Source organism: Tiliqua scincoides, chromosome 2 (genome assembly GCF_035046505.1).
Source record: "Tiliqua scincoides isolate rTilSci1 chromosome 2, rTilSci1.hap2, whole genome shotgun sequence".
Taxonomy (NCBI): domain Eukaryota; kingdom Metazoa; phylum Chordata; class Lepidosauria; order Squamata; family Scincidae; genus Tiliqua; species Tiliqua scincoides.
Window position 1 is genome coordinate 175,361,362 of NC_089822.1, and position 17,196 is coordinate 175,378,557.

Here is a 17,196-nt window from a genome sequence, read left to right on the forward strand (position 1 = left end):
GTTTGCTCCACTGCAACTGCCTCAGTGGTGGAAAGTTGGATAGGATTGGGTCCTCAGTCTGCAAGTCCCACTTACATATACTCATCATTTTCCCTCCCTTACCTTCAGTATACTCTTAGACCTTAGCAACTGAAACCATTTCAGAGGGAAGAGTGAGATGGAGAGAGCGAGTGATAACTGTAGCGACTTGACTTCTGGTGCTGTTTGCATTTAAAGGGATGGTGCAGCCGTGCCTCTATTCCCCATCCCAAATTGTCCTTCCTGTGTAACTTGTTGCTCTCTGAGCCTTACAGTATCATTGGTATTCCGAGGACAGCATTGTGTATGCAGTGTGTTTTCATTGCTGTTATGGGGAAATGTGTAAATACTGTCATGTGTACGAGTCTCAGTAATCAACTAAATCTTTCTTACAGAACAAAGTATTCATCTTTCGTGGTAAGGAATATGAGCGGAGGGAAGATTTTCAAGCGCAATTGATGAGCCACTTTCCAAATGCTGAAAAGATGAATACAACTGCACCTCCTGAAGATAATCTCAAAAACTCCCCTGGTCAATGTATCCTTAAATTATGAGGATATTGTAAAATAAACAAAGGAAACCTGCCATTTCTTAACAAGAAAGTCTACAGGCAAATAGTGAAATTCCCTGAGTATTAGGTAAACCTCCCATGTTATAATTTTAAAGTGCACTTATAAAATGATGTATATATGCATGGAAAATTAAACATACATACACATATATGTATCATGCTGGGGCACTTTGCCAATAAGCTGAGCTTGGCCATGGATGTTTGTGTACTCAAACATAGTTTTCTGTAGCAAACATAGTTTTCTGCCCTTAGTTAGAACTTTCCAACAATGAATATAGGCATTCCATTTTGAAGGCTAAGATTCCTTTTCAGTCTGTGGCAGTTCATTTCTTCATGAAATCCTGTCCCCAGTGTACAAGACTGTATGGAGAAATTAATGCATATAGCAGTACATGTGTTATATACCACAGAAGATTAATGTAAGAAATAAAGGCATAGCTCTGTGGGTGCATTATGGTGGCAGAACACGCTTTGCAGCTGTTGCAATGCAACACAGCCAGAGCACATGGCCTGACCGCTGCCACAAGCGACAAGTGGCCAGGTCCATGTGAAGTGACAGAGGATGACTGCCAGTGCAGGTAAGGCTGCACAGGGGTTCAGAGGGAGGCGGGGATGGGGTGGAACAGTGTTGGGTTAGTTGGAGCAGGAAGGAGATGGGGTGGCCGAGGGTGGATCAGATCCAAGAAGGGGGCAGATTCAGAAACAGCAATGCCCGCCAAATTCTAACCCCTTTCCAAAACCTAACCTTACAACAACCCTGTAATATATTTATCCCCATATTGCAGCTGGATAGCTGAGACCAAGAGGGAATGGCTTGCCTGCGACCATCTAATGAGTTCATGGCAACACCAGAACTGAAGAAGTTCTGATTCACAGTTCAGTCTCCAAGCTAGTGTGCTATAACAGCTCTCTATATATCTGTAAATATAAAAGATGTAAAACACTAACCATAAGATGTCATAAAACAGCAGCCAATCAGCAAAAATTAATGGAAGAGAGACAAATTACTACAAAATAATTAATTCATCAAGGAAGTGATTTCATGAATAAAAAAGTATTCATGTGGTGACAAATTTCCACCAACGATGTGGCCAACTGAACTTCCCCCAAGGGACCATTCCAGAGATGTTGCATTGCACCTTAGAATTACACAAGCACACAAAAATAAAACAAAACCAAAGCATCAAACAAGACCTTCCAATCTTATTCAAAGGAAAAGGGACAAACAAACAAACAAACAAACAACAACAGGACAACAGTGCCTGAGATGTTTCAGGCCCAGGTCATTTAGGGCTTTAACAATAATGACAATTGAGTTCGCTATTTTCTCATCATGTTGTAATGCTGGTTGCACCATCTTTGTGTCCCATGTTTTCTTCAGTCTTCTCGTTTTGAAATGAAATAGAATGTCACAATAGAATATTGTTGTCATTTCTAAGCATTGCACTGTTTACTCAGTAGGAATGGATTTTTGGATGGATTTTTAAAGTCCAAGATCACATTGTAAAGTAGGCATAGAAATCTTTAAAATCCTTGCGCTTTTCTTTTACAGGAGTGCTCTATAGCAGCTTGTCAAAACATCATCTCTGCCTCCATTTCCCAGGCCCCAACACTCAAGCTAAAAGCACTTAAGAACCAAGCTCTTATTGTTCTTAAATCACCCTTCACCTTCCCTTTCTTCTGGGCTTCTTATTCTAGGGGAAAAAAGTTGTCACACAGACACATGATTGCTATTTCAATACTAGGCAGACTCTGCTTACCTGCAGGGTGCAATTTTGAGGGTCTGTTGTAGTAACCAAACAAATGTTTCTCATTTGATTTATACAATACAATTTAGTCCCCGTTCCCCACAAAAAGCTGTATATAACAAATACGTGGAACTGTACAGTTCCCTCCCTTGATTTTTTTTTTTATTATTTATAAACCAACAGGGCACTTCACAAGTTATTTAAATCATGTAGGAAATTTTAGGAATCCGACATGCATATTTCCATTTGTCCTGTGCAAAAATGATGATTCCATAGCGATCTAGCTTTAAGATGTCAATGCTTCTTTTAAAAATGCATGTATTGGTTGCTACAGGCAATCTGAATATATATGTCTCACTCTTCCTCTTGAAAGCTCAAAGCAGCTTACATAGGGCTACTATGGATGCAAGTCCAGGCATTGATCAAGTTCACCCCTACTTAACTTCAGTAATTGTATAACATTAAGGGCTTCCTGATCCCTTATTAGAGCCACAACCCCTTAAGATATTACCCCTGAGTTACAATTCACTGATTTCCTTATGTTCCATCTTCCAAAGCTCAAAGATAACAGAAAATATGTTCTACATACCTACTACACCAACCGCACAATTTGTGCTACTTTGCCCTTGGCCATCCTGAGGGCAGATTTCTGAGTGTCATTGGAGAGGTTAGGGGGCTGGAAGGAGTGACAAACTGTTGGTAGTTAGCACCATATTTTTAGGATCATGGAACTACCTCTAATTTGCAAACGGGTAAAAGTAATTTACAGAGTCAGTGGGCTCAGAAATCTTATGTCCTGCGTCTCCCACATGGAGTGCCAGAGAGTAAAATGTGCACAATTCTATGTTGGGTTCTATGTTCTAATGGTCAAAACTTCAGAACATATTTCCTGTAATTGCAGGTGGCACACAAAAAAAACCAGATTAAGGTTGAAATGTAATTGCAAATCTACATTCCTGTATGGTCATCAATTCATTAAAAAACTGATACAAGCATATTTAAATCAGCACATGCAGTTGACATCAGGGAGAGACTTAAAAGTACGTTAAGGGCCTAATCCTGTGGGCCAACTGCAGTGCCGGAACTCATGTTCCGGCAGTGCAGCATGCTTTATGGCTGTTGGAAAAGGTGACACACCATCGAGCACAGCTGATCTACCACCACAAGCAGTGAGCAGCAGCTGCAGGAAAAACCCCAGCACCAGTTATGCACCAGCAGCCACAGGAAAAGACCCTGCACCAGTAAGTCAGTGTGGGTGGTGATCAGGGGGCAGCAGGCGAGTGGAATGGGGCAAGAGAAATGGTGCAGAAACTGGAGCAAGGAGGGGGTTTCTAGGCTGGGGAGGGAACGGAATCAGTGGCAGTGCTGCTGATGATATCCTAGCTCCTTTCCCATGCTTGATCTTCCCTGCAGGTCCAAGTAGACTCTTCTGGCAGCAGATTCTTACCTCTGGGAAAGGGAACACATAATCGGGACATCACACCCCAAAGGATGTAGTGCACTTTCTGGGGGCACAGCTGCATTAGTGGGGAGTTTAGATAGGATTGGGCTATCAGCGGTCATTGGGCTGTCAATGGTCCATTCAAAAATCTTTGAATTTGTTTGTACATTTTACTTTGAAAAAACATGCTATTTTCGACCACAACACTTTGTTAACCTAAAAACTACTGATTAGTCACAATTTCCCTATATTTCTTAACTGCACAGCTCTTAATTTAAGTCCCTTTTGTGTTTTTTAAGTTTTCAGATTACTGACAATGTTCTGTCACAAATGATTGCAGAATATGCTTTGCTTTTGATCTTAACTGGTGTGATTTTAGATATACAATGCTTCACAGTGCAACCAGTTTTGGAAGAACATGTCCGATTCAAAAATAAGCCAGTGCCTGATCAGATCATCAAGTACGTATGTTTCTCTTTTATTGTATGGACACTTGAAACTGACACCCTGATGGGTTATCAGAACTTAAACTCCCTGTCAGCATGAAAGCTAAAATTGATCAAAGAAATAATCAAAGGCGCATGTGTTACTAGAAATGACAGAAAAGGAACATTTCTATGTCTAGTGGTGAACTTTCAGAATATGAAGTTTTACCCAGTCTTAGAGTCCAGTGCAAAGCAGACCAAGTCATGATGGGCTGGAATGCTGAGACTTGGGAACTCATTTTTCCTCACTTACAGGCATCCCCTGCTTTCCAGGGAATTGTTTTTCGACAATTCACTCTTTCAACACATTTCAGTTATACCCAGGTGTCATCCACTCAATGCATGCTCCAGTCTCTCTGCTGTTCTAAAGGCTAGAATTGCACTTCCCTGTGATTTGCATGGTGATTCAAACTTTGGTATGTGTGTGCATGACAAAGAGAAAGCAAGCATCAACTTTAGCTATGGGTCTATTTCCATTCTCAAAGACATTAATGAAAGTCCATTTGCAGAAATCTTTGTGTAACAGCAGGAATTTCCAAGATAAAAAAGGCATTTGCAATTTGCTAGCTAAAAAAAACATTGGATGCAAAGTCTGTAAACTAAAAAAAAGACCAGGCTCCACTTTTCAACCATTTCTGCTTTTCACCACTGCTCCATTCCCAAACCTGTCAAATGAGTGGGAGACACCTGTATTTGCTTTGGCCTGAGAGTGGGAGAGTAGCAGCCAGGAATATAGGTCTAAAAATGAGATAGGTCACACATGCAGCTAAATGCAAATGTATAGGAATTGCTTCTTTCCTCATTTTAACAATCTTCAGATTGGAAGAAGAGGGAATATCCCTGGCAGTGGTGAACATGTGTACATAATACATTCTTGGTTTTCTTGGAGATAATAGAAGAACTGGGTTCAAATATGATGAATCAAATTTATTATGCTCTCAGGTATCACTGGACACCATGACAATTATTGTAACCATCAGCATCTTCTTGCATAATGCACATGTCTAAGGGCGCAATCCTAACCGGCAGTATAGGTGGCCCTGGAGGTTCGCAAATGTGCCGTAAAGCACGTTTGCGCCTCCTTAGGCAGCAGCTGCGTCAGTGCATTCAGATGCGCCGCCACGCAGATGGAGGCAGAAGCCTCCACTGCGGCTCTTGTGCCATCGCTTGTGTCGGTGCGAGCACACCAATATAAGCAGCAAAGGTAGGCATGGGGGGTGTGGGGAGGGGTGGGAGGGGGGTTACTGGGCGGGGGGAGGGAGGGGGACGGTGGGCCTGGGGGGCGGGCGTGCAGGGAGCCAGGGACGGGGCTGGGACCCTGCGGTTATGTCAGATCCCAACCCCCGTCCCTGGGGCGAGTGGAGCGGCTTCAAGCCGCTCTGCTGTCCTCGGACTTGTGCCACCTCCAGAGGTGGCACAGGTCTGGGGAGACCCATAGGGGCACACAGGCCTTACCCATGGGTAAGGGGAAGAGCTTCCCCTTGCCCATGGCTGAGCCACTGCTCGCTGCAATCTTGCGTTGGATGCAGCGCAAGCCTCCTGGCCTGTCTGCTCCAGCATGGGTTAGGATTGCACCCTAAGAGTCACTGTTCTCCTACGTTGTCATTTCTGGAGGCAAAACCATTCCCAGGAACTGGCGTATCTATTAGCATGTTGTTATTCTTTTGGGTTAGCTTACTATGTTTATTTCTACAGATGAAAAGTCACCAACCATTCCTGGTGTCATGCATCTTTCAAACTCCCACTGCTATATGACTGTTTTTAGTTGCCTGTGTTCAAGACTTGAATCTACCACTTCTGCTTCTTTGTCAGGAGAAACAAGATGGCTTTGGTAGCAGCTGCTGCTCTAAGATGAGCAGGCATTTTTGGTTGATTGTCTAACTTCACATACCTATCTTGTCTTTCTTACTAACAACCTCAGTCCTCACCAACTTTCCAGCTCAGAGACAGTCATGCAACCAGACCTGCACTGCATTCTGTGGTGTGGAGGCAGTCACAGAAGCCTCCTCAAGGTCAGCGAACATTTATTCCCTTACCTCAGAGCTACATTGAAGTTGCAGGCAGAGAGAAGACCGGAGCAGGCAGTGGGAGGAACAAGGAGTTTCTGGGTGGGGAGGGGAGAATGGGAGAGGGAATGGGGAGGGAAGAGCAGATCCTGTAGGCTTGTACGATTTCGGCTGGGATCCAATCCACATTCCCTTTCCCCTTCTCACTCCCTTGCTCTCATTGAATGTACGTCAGCAAAATAGCTGGTTTAGATCTGAGAAGACTCATTGGATAAGTAGATGCTTGCCCTGAGGTAAGAGAACAAAAGCCTTGAAGAGGCTTCCTTGACTCCCTCTCCCCACTGCAGGATGCAGTGTGGGCCCCATTGGCATAGCTGCAGTGATGCTGGGAGAGTTAGTTAGGATTGGGTTCTGAGTTTTCTAGAAACCACTTACCCATGTTGTAAAATACCATATAGGAAAAAAAGAGGTGGATCCGAGCACAGCAGCGAAGAAGTTACTTTTAAAATTAATAGCATAAGGATAATTTCCCAGTTGCATCTGCTACCTAATTTAAAAATTCTTCTACCATGAGACACACAAATGACTATCCTAATGAGGGACACCTTGAAACTCCACAAGTCTTCATATCTGGCCTTCCATCTGTCATGCTGTTGCTATTAAGGAGAAAAGGACCTACTGCTGAAGGACCAATCTAGCTAATGCTGCCAAATGTGTGTGATTGAGCAGAATGATAATTCAAATGTAATGCAATAGAGATCTTCCCTTAGACAGAACCTTTTGAGCCTTTGTTTCCTTCAGTCACTTGTTTCCCGCTGCTGCGGGAAGATAAGGGTGCTAACTTTGGGGGAGACTTTGCTAACCATAAGGCCAGCATCAGTAAATATATTTTCACAGGATGGAAATGTGACCTTGGGTGGGTCGGTATTTCTTTGTGAAAAATGGAACTCCTGAGCTTGTCAGCCAGCACCCACTCCTTTCAACACTCGCCCCCTGTCAGTGTCTGATTTCAATTTCTGTCTTCTGTCCCTGGCAGTCAATCCAGGCAGATTACCTCTCTAACTGCAAGTCTTTCCTACATCAAGGCTCTTGCCAAGCCATGGTGTCATATCAGTGCCTATTTCCTCTTTCCTTTCTACAATTGCTGTCCAGGCTTCATCTATGGAGATCTCTTGCCTAGATTGCTCTGATCTTCTTGGTCACGAAGTACAAATGTTAGTAAACAAATAGAACCAAACTACCCTTCTATGCCAACCTGGCTCTACATTGGTATCGATCCATCATCTATAGACAATAACTGTCAAAAAAATGGTAAAAAGGGGAAGCCTTGCTGTATGGGGGATGGGAAGCCTCTTTGCTTTTTCCCCCTAATTCTCCCTAATTTCCTATTTCCCACTCCCTCTAACTCCATAGAGGTCAAGGAAATATTAAAAAATTGACTAGACCTGAAATGTAACCGCTTCTGAATGAACCTATTCAGTTTCTAAGATGATTTTCTTTATATAAAGCTTACAGGACTGCATGTATGGATATGCTCCCATGATTCACATATAAGTAAATACATAAAATAATGTTCACATTAATGCTCTGGAGTCACATGTACATGCATAATTCTTGCCCTCCCCAATTACCTGTGGGGCTCCTTTTGCCCCCATAGGTCCAGTGGACAAGGAGAGACTGAGGTTGCCCTTGCATGTCTGATGACTGCATCTTGACCATCTGATCACATCTGCCAAAGATTCCTTCTGACCACAAAAGATAACTGGCAGGAGGGGTTTGGAGGTAGACCAGGGAGAAGACTATGTTTTTCTGGTTCATCCAAGTTTATATAGATTGGGACCAGACAGTTTTTCATATGTATGCACCACAGATCTGCTGATCTGCTGCGTGTACCTACAGACAAGCACCAAAAAAAGGGGAAAGTGAAAGTCTCCATACTCAAAAACAATGAACAAAGAAGAGTTGGAGAGTCATTAACATGACTGGCAAAGAGTGAGAGAAATTAGCTGACACAGCACCAGGTTTGTCTGCACCATGTTACAAGTGAGCTTATAGGTGGAGAGCAAGTTTAGTAGATTTTGCAGGGGAGGGAGAATGAGCAAGATGGCAAGAGAGGAAGCATGCACAAGATGAGGTCAGTTTAAAGGTTTACATTACATGGATTGAGGAAAGAGCTTAAGGGCGCAATCCTAACCCACTTTCTAGCACCGACATAAGGGCAATGCAGCTCCTAAGTAAGGAAACATGAGAACATAAGAACAGCCCTACTGGATCAGGTCATAGGCCCATCTAGTCCAGCTTCCTGTATCTCACAGTGGCCCACCAAATGCCCCAGGGAGCACACCTGATAACAAGAGACCTGCATCCTGGTGTCCTCCCTTGCATCTGGCATTCTGACATAGCCCATTTCTAAAATCAGGAGGTTGCACATACACATCATGGCTTGTAACCCGTAATGGATTTTTCCTCCAGAAACTTGTCCAATCCCCTTTTAAAGGCATCCAGGCCAGATGCCGTCAGCACATCCTGTGGCAAGGAGTTCCACAGACCAACCACACGCTGAGTAAAGAAATATTTTCTTTTGTCTGTCCTAACTCTCCCAACACTCAATTTTAGCGGATATCCCCTGGTTCTGGTGTTATGTGAGAGTGTAAAGAGCATCTCTCTATCCACTTTATCCTTCCCATGCATAATTTTATATGTCTCAATCATGTCTCCCCTCAGGTGTCTCTTTTCTAGGCTGAAGAGGCCCTGAAGAGAACAAACATTCCCTTACTTTGAGGAGGCCTCCGTGAGTGCCCTCCAATGGCAGGATGCAGCACACGTCCCATTGGCACCGCTATGTCAGTACTGGAAAGTGGGTTAGGATTGGGGCCTAAAAGTTTGCATTGCCAATGGGCTGCATACAAGAAATAAAATTCCGAAGAGGGTCTGAATTACAGAGACTGGGCACTGCACATGAGACAAACAATGACAGATAGCAAGGAATTTGTGGCTCTCTGGTGAGGCTACACCAAAGGTTACCAGTCCGTATCTGCTGGATTGAGTGTGATGCATAGCAGGAGCCATGGGACTTGGGTGCCAAGACCAGGCAAATCCTCAGAGCTTAAAAGAAGGAAGAGGACTTTGAAGACACATGAGACTCCTATAGTTCACATTAAGGTGTGAACACTATTTACCTACCTAGGCTATATATTTTTACTACATTTATACCCTGCTGGGTGGCATTTGTCAGAAACAAAATATAAAGAATATAAGTGCATTTGAAAAATAAATAGAAGAAAGAAGTTCATTTCTGTAAACAAAAAAAAAATTCAACAAATGAACAGTGTTATTCTCTTTGTGTTAGCTTTGATTATTCTTCTTTGGGCATTAAAGCAGTTAAAACTTACTTATGCAGGACGTGCAGGGCCACTAAATAATACTGAGACTGAGAGTTTGGCTTCCCCTTTGCAAGCCATTGTTGTTTTATGGCTTCATGCTTTTTGAGTGACCAGATTGCTGCCCTGTAAGTAGAATTGTCACAAGAAGTGATCTTGTTATGTCTGTAAAGTGGTTGAAATATCACACATATCAGCAAGAAAAATATCATCTGCTTCACCAGGTCATTTACAGCTCACCGTAAAACATAGTACTTTATGTGTGTCCATAAAAAAATAAAATGCAAGAGGGAGGGAGGGAGGGTTGATAGATTGGCCACCATAAGAAGCAGCATCTGCAGAGCGAGATTGCAGCAAATTGGCATTCAGTATGGCTGGATGAGCTTTCCTACTCTCTTGATCTTTGAAAATAGTGTTGGCTGATATTGTTTTTCATATAATACTTCTTTAATGAGTGTCAACATTTTACTTTTACCCATTTTGTAACTTTAAAACTTTTTTATATCAAGAAGTTACTACCTGATTAGGGGCTTGATGCGACAAGGCCTCAGTGCCAGCTATTTCTAACAGGGGTGAGAATATGAGTCAGGTGATTCGAGTAAGTCACAAAAATCAGTGTTTTTCACTTGTTTACACTCCAGTCATGCGCGTAGAAGACTTGGCAAAACACTTGAGTCAAGTGCCCCTTGACTCAGCACCCATCCTCATGCATGCAGACTTGAGTCCGTCTGTGTCTGGGTGTTCTTGCTTACTGTTTTTGTGGCATGAAAAACCTTGTGGGGCCATCATTCAGACTGAGCAAGCAGCAGGGAAGTTCCAGCCAGGAGGCAGGGAAGGGTTAATTTTTTTTTATTTTTTTTGCATCTGAGCAGGAGGGGGAGAGGCAGGTGCAGGCTCTTTGGCCAATCTCTGAAAGAACCAATGATCATTGGACCAAGGATGGGAGGTCTGATATTTTCTTTGGCTGAGGTAGAGCGAAAGGAGGAGGCGAAGGGAGTTCGTGCCTTTCAATTGGCTGGAGAAGCTAAGGAAGGGGGAGGAAGGGAGGAAAAGACTCTTTTGCCCATCTGTGAAAGAACTGATGATCAGTGGATGCAGGATGGGAGTTTTGAAATTTTCTTTGACTGAAGTAGGGCAGAAGGACATGCCCGAGGGAGTTCTTGCCTTACAATTGACTTGAAAAGCCCAGGGAGGGGGAGGAGGCAGGGAAGCTGGGGGAAAGGTGGTTTGTAGCGATCACACTTGTCAAATGCATGACTCCATTTTTACTTGGGAGGAGGGAGCCTCATTGAATTACTGGTTGCAATGGGACTACTTCTGAGTAGAGCTGCAAAGGATCCGGTCATCCTAGTAACACTTGCAGCTATGGCACATGACCCTCCTTCCTCTTACATCTTATGTCCCCGCTCTCTCACAGTTGGTTCCACCCCCTGTTTACAGATGGAATGGGGACATCAGGGGAGTGTTTGAAATGAACTCATACACACACAGCCCAACAGCAGCCCTGTTTTTTCCCCATGGCGAGCTTTTTAAAGGGGGCAACTCAACTCAAGTCCTTTAGAGTCATGAAAGGGCAACTGGGCGACTTGGAAAGTGCTCCAGTTAAGACTTGGTTTCGAGTCGAGTTGAAGAGGGGGCAGAGAATCATGACTCAACTTGCCAAGCCATGCTGGATTTGCCCATCCCTAATTTCTACTCCTTAACACTTATTGTTGAACTAGTAGCAACACACTAGACTGAGAACTGAAAATTGACATGATCTGTACCCAGGGACTGGCATGCAGTTTTTCAGCATAATTCTATGCATGTATACTCAAAGTAAGTTCCATTATGTTCAATGGGGCTTTCTCCAAGGAAATTGTGGATAGGATTGGGACCGTTGTCTTCCTCCACTCTGGTCCTACAACAGATTTTGTAGTTTTGTTTTTATTTTAAATAGTAGAAAACCCTACATATCCTGTTGACGAGGGGGGAAAATGAAATGAGTGTACATATCACAAACAGTGATGACATTTTAAAATGAAATTTTAAGGTTAATAGGGGGACACCTATTGTTTGTTTTGGGCAAAAATGAAGGCGTGAGACAAATGTTCAAGAATTAGAAAAGAAGGTTGTGGAGAACATTAGCCAACCGACCTATTCTTGAAGGTTCTAGATACCTTTTTCCACTGTTCATTCTTGATGTCTCCAGTCTGGAAAGTGGCAGAAAGAGCAGCTATTGAGTGGTTGATTCAAATAAAGATTAGAATTGAAATGTGGAGTTTCCACCCATTTCCATACTGATCCCAACAGGGGACATTAGTAGAGACTAGCCTGACAAAGTTTGGCAAGAAGAATCTAATTGAGGTTCTAAAGAACTTTCAGTACACTCTGATCATTGTAGCGCTGGAGTACTCCACAATATTTGATGGGTCACTGGAGAGTCCTTTACCAATGGATGCAAACAGGGCAAGGTGAATAGGTTCAGACTGACTTGCTCTTTTGAGATAGGAGCTTTGTCTGTGTCGAGCATTCTCAGTTTAAAATATTATCTTTGGTTGATAACCCTATGTGCCCTTCATGTCCTGGAGAGACCACATCTCTCAAGAATCATTTAGAATGCTCAGGACTGATCCTGACAGCCCAGTGTTCAAAAAGGGACTTAAATTGAAATTTTTATATACAAGCAATTTTTGCTGACTGGAAAGCTAACTGAAATGGCTTATAACATTTCTTTTCTTACAGTTTTTATAAATCTAACCATGTCCAAAGATTCCACTATTCAAGACCAGTCAGAAAAGGGTCTGTTGACCCTGAAAATGAATTTGCTGTAAGTATCTTTTCAGTGATGTTTTGAGCAATGACCTGGACTACAGGGATCAGTCATTTAGAGGTGATATATGTGAACACTTAGGCAGGGTGAAATTGGACTGGATTGTGTGTGTGTGTGTGTGTGTGTGTTTGTGTGTGTGTGTGTGTGTGTGTGTGAATAAAATGTCTCAAAAGGAAGGAAGGTGGCTCAGGGCCCAATCCTAATGGTCCACTGCATTTTGGTGGTGCAGCGTGTTTTATGGCTGTCTCAAAAGGCAACACGCCATCAGTGCAGCATGGCTGCCTCTGCAAGCAGTGAGTGGCCAGGTCTGTACAACAGTGACCCACAAGTGAGCCCCAGCTCCAGTAAGTCAACCTGGAGGTGGCAAGGAGGCAAGAGGTGGGTAAAATGGAGAGGAGGAGGAACAAGGAGGAGACTGGACCTGGGAGGGGGATTATTGAGGCCAGGAAAGGTAAGGTATTGGCAGCATTTGCACCACCAATATCCTATACCTGTTCCAAGCGTCAATCCACTGACTCAGGTCTACTCAGACTTGTGCCAGCAAAGTAGCTGGTGCAGGTCCAAGTAGACGCATCGGGGCAGTTGAGGCTTGCCCTGGGGCAAAGAACAAATGTTTTCTTACCTTGAGGAGTCCTCCGGGGGTTGAAATGTCCCCACAGGATGCAGTGCAAGCCCCATTGACATGGCTGCATTGGCACAGGAGGAGTTAGGTAGGATTGGGTTGCCCTTAGGACTGTTAGGGCTGAGATAATTGGGTCTTCTTGACAGAACTGGTACCTTTGAGCCAACAAGTACCCTGGTCCGATCTTGCCTGCTGCCACTAGCACAGTTTGTGACTGAGGAGTAGGTAAGCATAGTAGAAGTTTCTCCAGCTCACACTGAGAGGTACCATGAGAAAGTCCAGTGGAAGCTATGCAGACAAGAGTATGTCCAGTCAACCAATCACGATTGCTTTAAGGAAAATGAGGATGAAGTCAGGAAATCCACTTTTCCTGCAATGTATTTTTCTGCTGCGTAGTTGTCTTGTTAGCAGTGTACTATTTCACATTAATCTTGCCCCTTCAAGGCTTATGCCTTACTTCAGTGCACTTCCCTATATGCTCTGCTCAGCTACGGACTTACTGCTAAGAAATTTGAATTTATACAGACCCACCACTCATTGTAGACTTTGCTCCAACTCTTATGCAAGTAAAATACAAGTTTGCCTATTTCTTATGTTGCATTTTCTAAATATGCGGAACTCTTGTGAGTTATTTGTTTTGTTGAATGGGCACTCAAACATTACGTATACTATAGTAGCATCTAATGTTGTTACTCAAATATTGCTCCCACTGAGTTCAATGAGATTTTCAGCCTAAGTCATGCATAACTTTACTTGCTAATGGATTTGTAAATTGGTACCTTCCAAAACAAGACTTCTGTGCGTACACCAGATGCTAAAGTGATTCATGGGAATCAAATTGTCCTAAAAGTATTAATATATTAAGTATTAATATTAAGCAGTCCTTAACATTGTTAATAATTATGATCAGAACAAGAGAATTTCAAAAATTTTAGTCTTATCAGCTGTTTACTCTTAGAATAGCGATGATTTCCATATGTTTACAGAATATTTAAACGATATATCTGTAGAATATCTGACATTATGCAGGTCATGTCTTTCATATACAGCTTTATGTGGAACCTTTTCAGTATAACTATATCTTAGTCAGGTGGACTATCAGATAATTTGTTGGTTGTGGCACAGACTGAGCCTTTTATTCTAAATCATCTCTGGTTCATAGCTAATACTTTGTCCGCTCTGCTACATTTATTATTCTTCCATTTTTGGATCTCCCTTGTTTTAAGTGATTACATAACAGTGTCCTAGTTTAGAATTAGATTTGTGCATATATACTGGATTTTGGTGATATTTTTGTCATGATGTTGGGGGGGGGGGGAAGCTCCTTATTATTTCAATTGCAGTTCCAATAAGCCTTTAATAGCCTGACAATGTGATTTCACTGTTGCTTGTCCCCTCTGTATGTCTTTTAATAGTCTATGTGGATTGAAAGAACATCCTACATTACAGCTTACAAACTCCCAGGAATTCTGCGTTGGTTTGAGGTTCTCTCTATGTCACAGGTGTGTATTAGATTTCTGATTATTGTTAAAACATAGCTTAGCCCACAGAAATACAAAATAAAGCCACAATGCTGATTTTTTTCAATAAGAAACCAAAGGATTATTACAACTGCAATGAATTTATTATCTATATTGAACAAGGTGACACAATACATGATTGCCACTGGAAATTCTGATGAAATATTAAATATCTTTCAAGTTGCCTCGCTGTATTATGAATGCAGAATTCTCTCTGGTTTTCAAGTGTATTCATTTAAAAGGTTTCAAGTGGTACAAATGATACTCTTTTGTTTTCTTCCTCATAGACTACAATTAGTCCTCTGGAGAATGCCATTGAAACGATGTCTCTGACCAATGAGAAGATTCTGGCTATGATCAATCAGTACCAGAGTGATGAAAATCTTCCCATTAACCCTCTCTCCATGCTTCTGAACGGAATTGTCGATCCTGCAGTTATGGGAGGGTTTGCTAAATATGAGACAGTAAGAATTTTAGTCGTAACTCTAAAAGTAAAACAATCCCATGATTTATTAGCTCAATAACACAACCCTCAAGACAGCACTGACTGTTCAGATGTTAGGGGGGAAAAGGCTGAATGATATGTTTTCCTACTTGCAGGCTTTCTTCACTGATGAATACATCAGGGACCACCCTGAGGATCAGGAAAAACTAAACAGACTCAAAGACCTAATTGCATGGCAGGTAATACAATGCTGGGTACAATTCTGTGAGGTCTTCTGTTCTTTTCTCTCCCCCCCCCCCACCCCGCTTATTGATCTGGCTGCCAGTGGAGCAGCATAATGTGACTTTAAATACATAGTATAAATATATAGCCTAGATCTTATGCATGGATTACACTCCAGAATCCCTATGTACAGCTAAAATTGTTTATACTCAAAATTGCCATGAAAATCTTTTGCATTCAGAAAATATGTACTGTCTCTTTAAAAATTATGAGACAGGTGGAAACTGAACTGACAGAGGGAACAGCAGCTTCATTCTCCAATCTTACGCCCACTCTTAGACATGTATTTAGTAAGTCGAGTGGTGGATAGAATCGCCTGCACTATATCATATAAAATCATATAAGAAATAAATCCCTCCCCCTTAGTGGGCCTGTGTGTTTTGAGAACTAGACTTATTGTACTGTTGCCATAGTGAGTGTTCAGTAGAAACTATTGCAGTGGTTCCCAAACTTTTTTGTACCGAAGCCCACTTTTTAAATCAACACTGTATCGGGACCCACCTAGCATTACAAGACTTAAAAATAGTTTCACCTTACAGCTGCTCAAGCCTCTGTTTTTATCCTTTTTATTATCGGGGGGGGGGGGCCTGCTAGAGTGTTTGTTGAGTTCTAAATTCATCAGATTGGCCCATTCTGATGGCTTTGCGTTCCCCTTTGCCTGGCCTTCAATAAAAGGGTATTCATGAGTATAAATGCACATGTGCCTCAGTTTCACTTTCCACAGGTCTCAAAACATTTTCCATGTCAGCTTGAGGGGGAAGGCTTCCTTCTCGAGAGTTTGTTGGGGCTTGCACTCATCGGATTGGGACCATTCTGGTGGTATTACGCTCCCCTTAGTCTGCCCTTTGAAGTTAACTGAGGCAAGTTGCTGAATCATAAGTAAATACACATGTGTGCTGCTCCATTTCGGTTTCCATGGGGCTCAATACATTTTCGCTAGCAGCTAGCAGCTTCTCAGTTTTGCAACCCACCAAAAATCAGGTTGCCACCCACTGGTGGGTCCTGATCCACAGTTTGAGAACTGCTGAACTATTGCATTGTTCTAGTTCCAACAGAAATGCATGCAGGGTGATTTGCAACTATGTTCTTGCATTCATGGTTTCCCTTTCTTACAAATAAAATCCCATTTTGGCATTTATACAAAAGAAACTAATTTGCTTTTGAAGATGAGGGATGGTGACCCTTGTCGGAAACAATTGGGTAGATTGCACAGAAGAGTGAATAAAAAGCCAGCACAGAAAAAGGAAATCATCCTAACCCTCCTATGAGTCATCTTGGGAAACTTTTAAAATGACCTCATGACCTCTGGAGTGTTTCTTCATTTTTCAGTAATGGTGTTCACCAGTGTTCTGACAAAGACATCAAAATGGATTCCAAAATCGCTAGTGTTACACTCTTGTCTTCTATTCTTGAAACAATAGTGAGATCAGAGAGGCGATCCCATGAAGCTGCAAACTGAGAAAATTGCAAGATAATCCAGGAAACTTGGGAGCACATGTGAATCTGTGCAAATGCAGAGCTCCACACAATATACATATGAAGGCCTTTCATGTTTGGGCTTCCCCACAAAGTCCGAGGGCAGGAAGACTGCACAAGCAATAGTTTCATCTATGCATAAAAAGCCCCTAGACTAGGCTGCTAAAGGTTTAACATTAGAAATTTCTATTATCTATAAAATGATTATGTGATTATTTTTAACAGGGGTGGGAGGGCAGGGAATAAAGCATCACATTTTGTGTATTTTTCTTGTTTTCAAAGACCGGGATACCAAGCAATGTCACAGGAAGAAATCACTTCTGCTCAAATTTGGGGGGAGGGAGGGGGAACAGGCCACATTGATTCCCTTGGTATTAGTTGCCACAGGAA

The 17,196-nt window shown here is 42.5% G+C and overlaps 1 protein-coding gene across 2 annotated transcripts in view; it reads left to right on the top strand.

The window, feature by feature from the left end:
- The window catches only part of DOCK2 (dedicator of cytokinesis 2), a 337,258-nt gene that overhangs the window by 294,559 nt on the left and 25,503 nt on the right, over positions 1 to 17,196 (top strand). Inside the window, exons 41-46 of one of the 2 annotated variants that reach the window (XM_066613322.1) lie at positions 414 to 555; positions 4,158 to 4,239; positions 12,374 to 12,458; positions 14,499 to 14,585; positions 14,891 to 15,067; positions 15,204 to 15,287. In XM_066613322.1, the coding sequence (XP_066469419.1) occupies positions 414 to 555; positions 4,158 to 4,239; positions 12,374 to 12,458; positions 14,499 to 14,585; positions 14,891 to 15,067; positions 15,204 to 15,287 (657 nt within the window). Of the gene's footprint in view, positions 1 to 413; positions 556 to 4,157; positions 4,240 to 12,373; positions 12,459 to 14,498; positions 14,586 to 14,890; positions 15,068 to 15,203; positions 15,288 to 17,196 lie in introns of those variants that run through there. The other variant, XM_066613323.1, reaches the window with a different exon arrangement.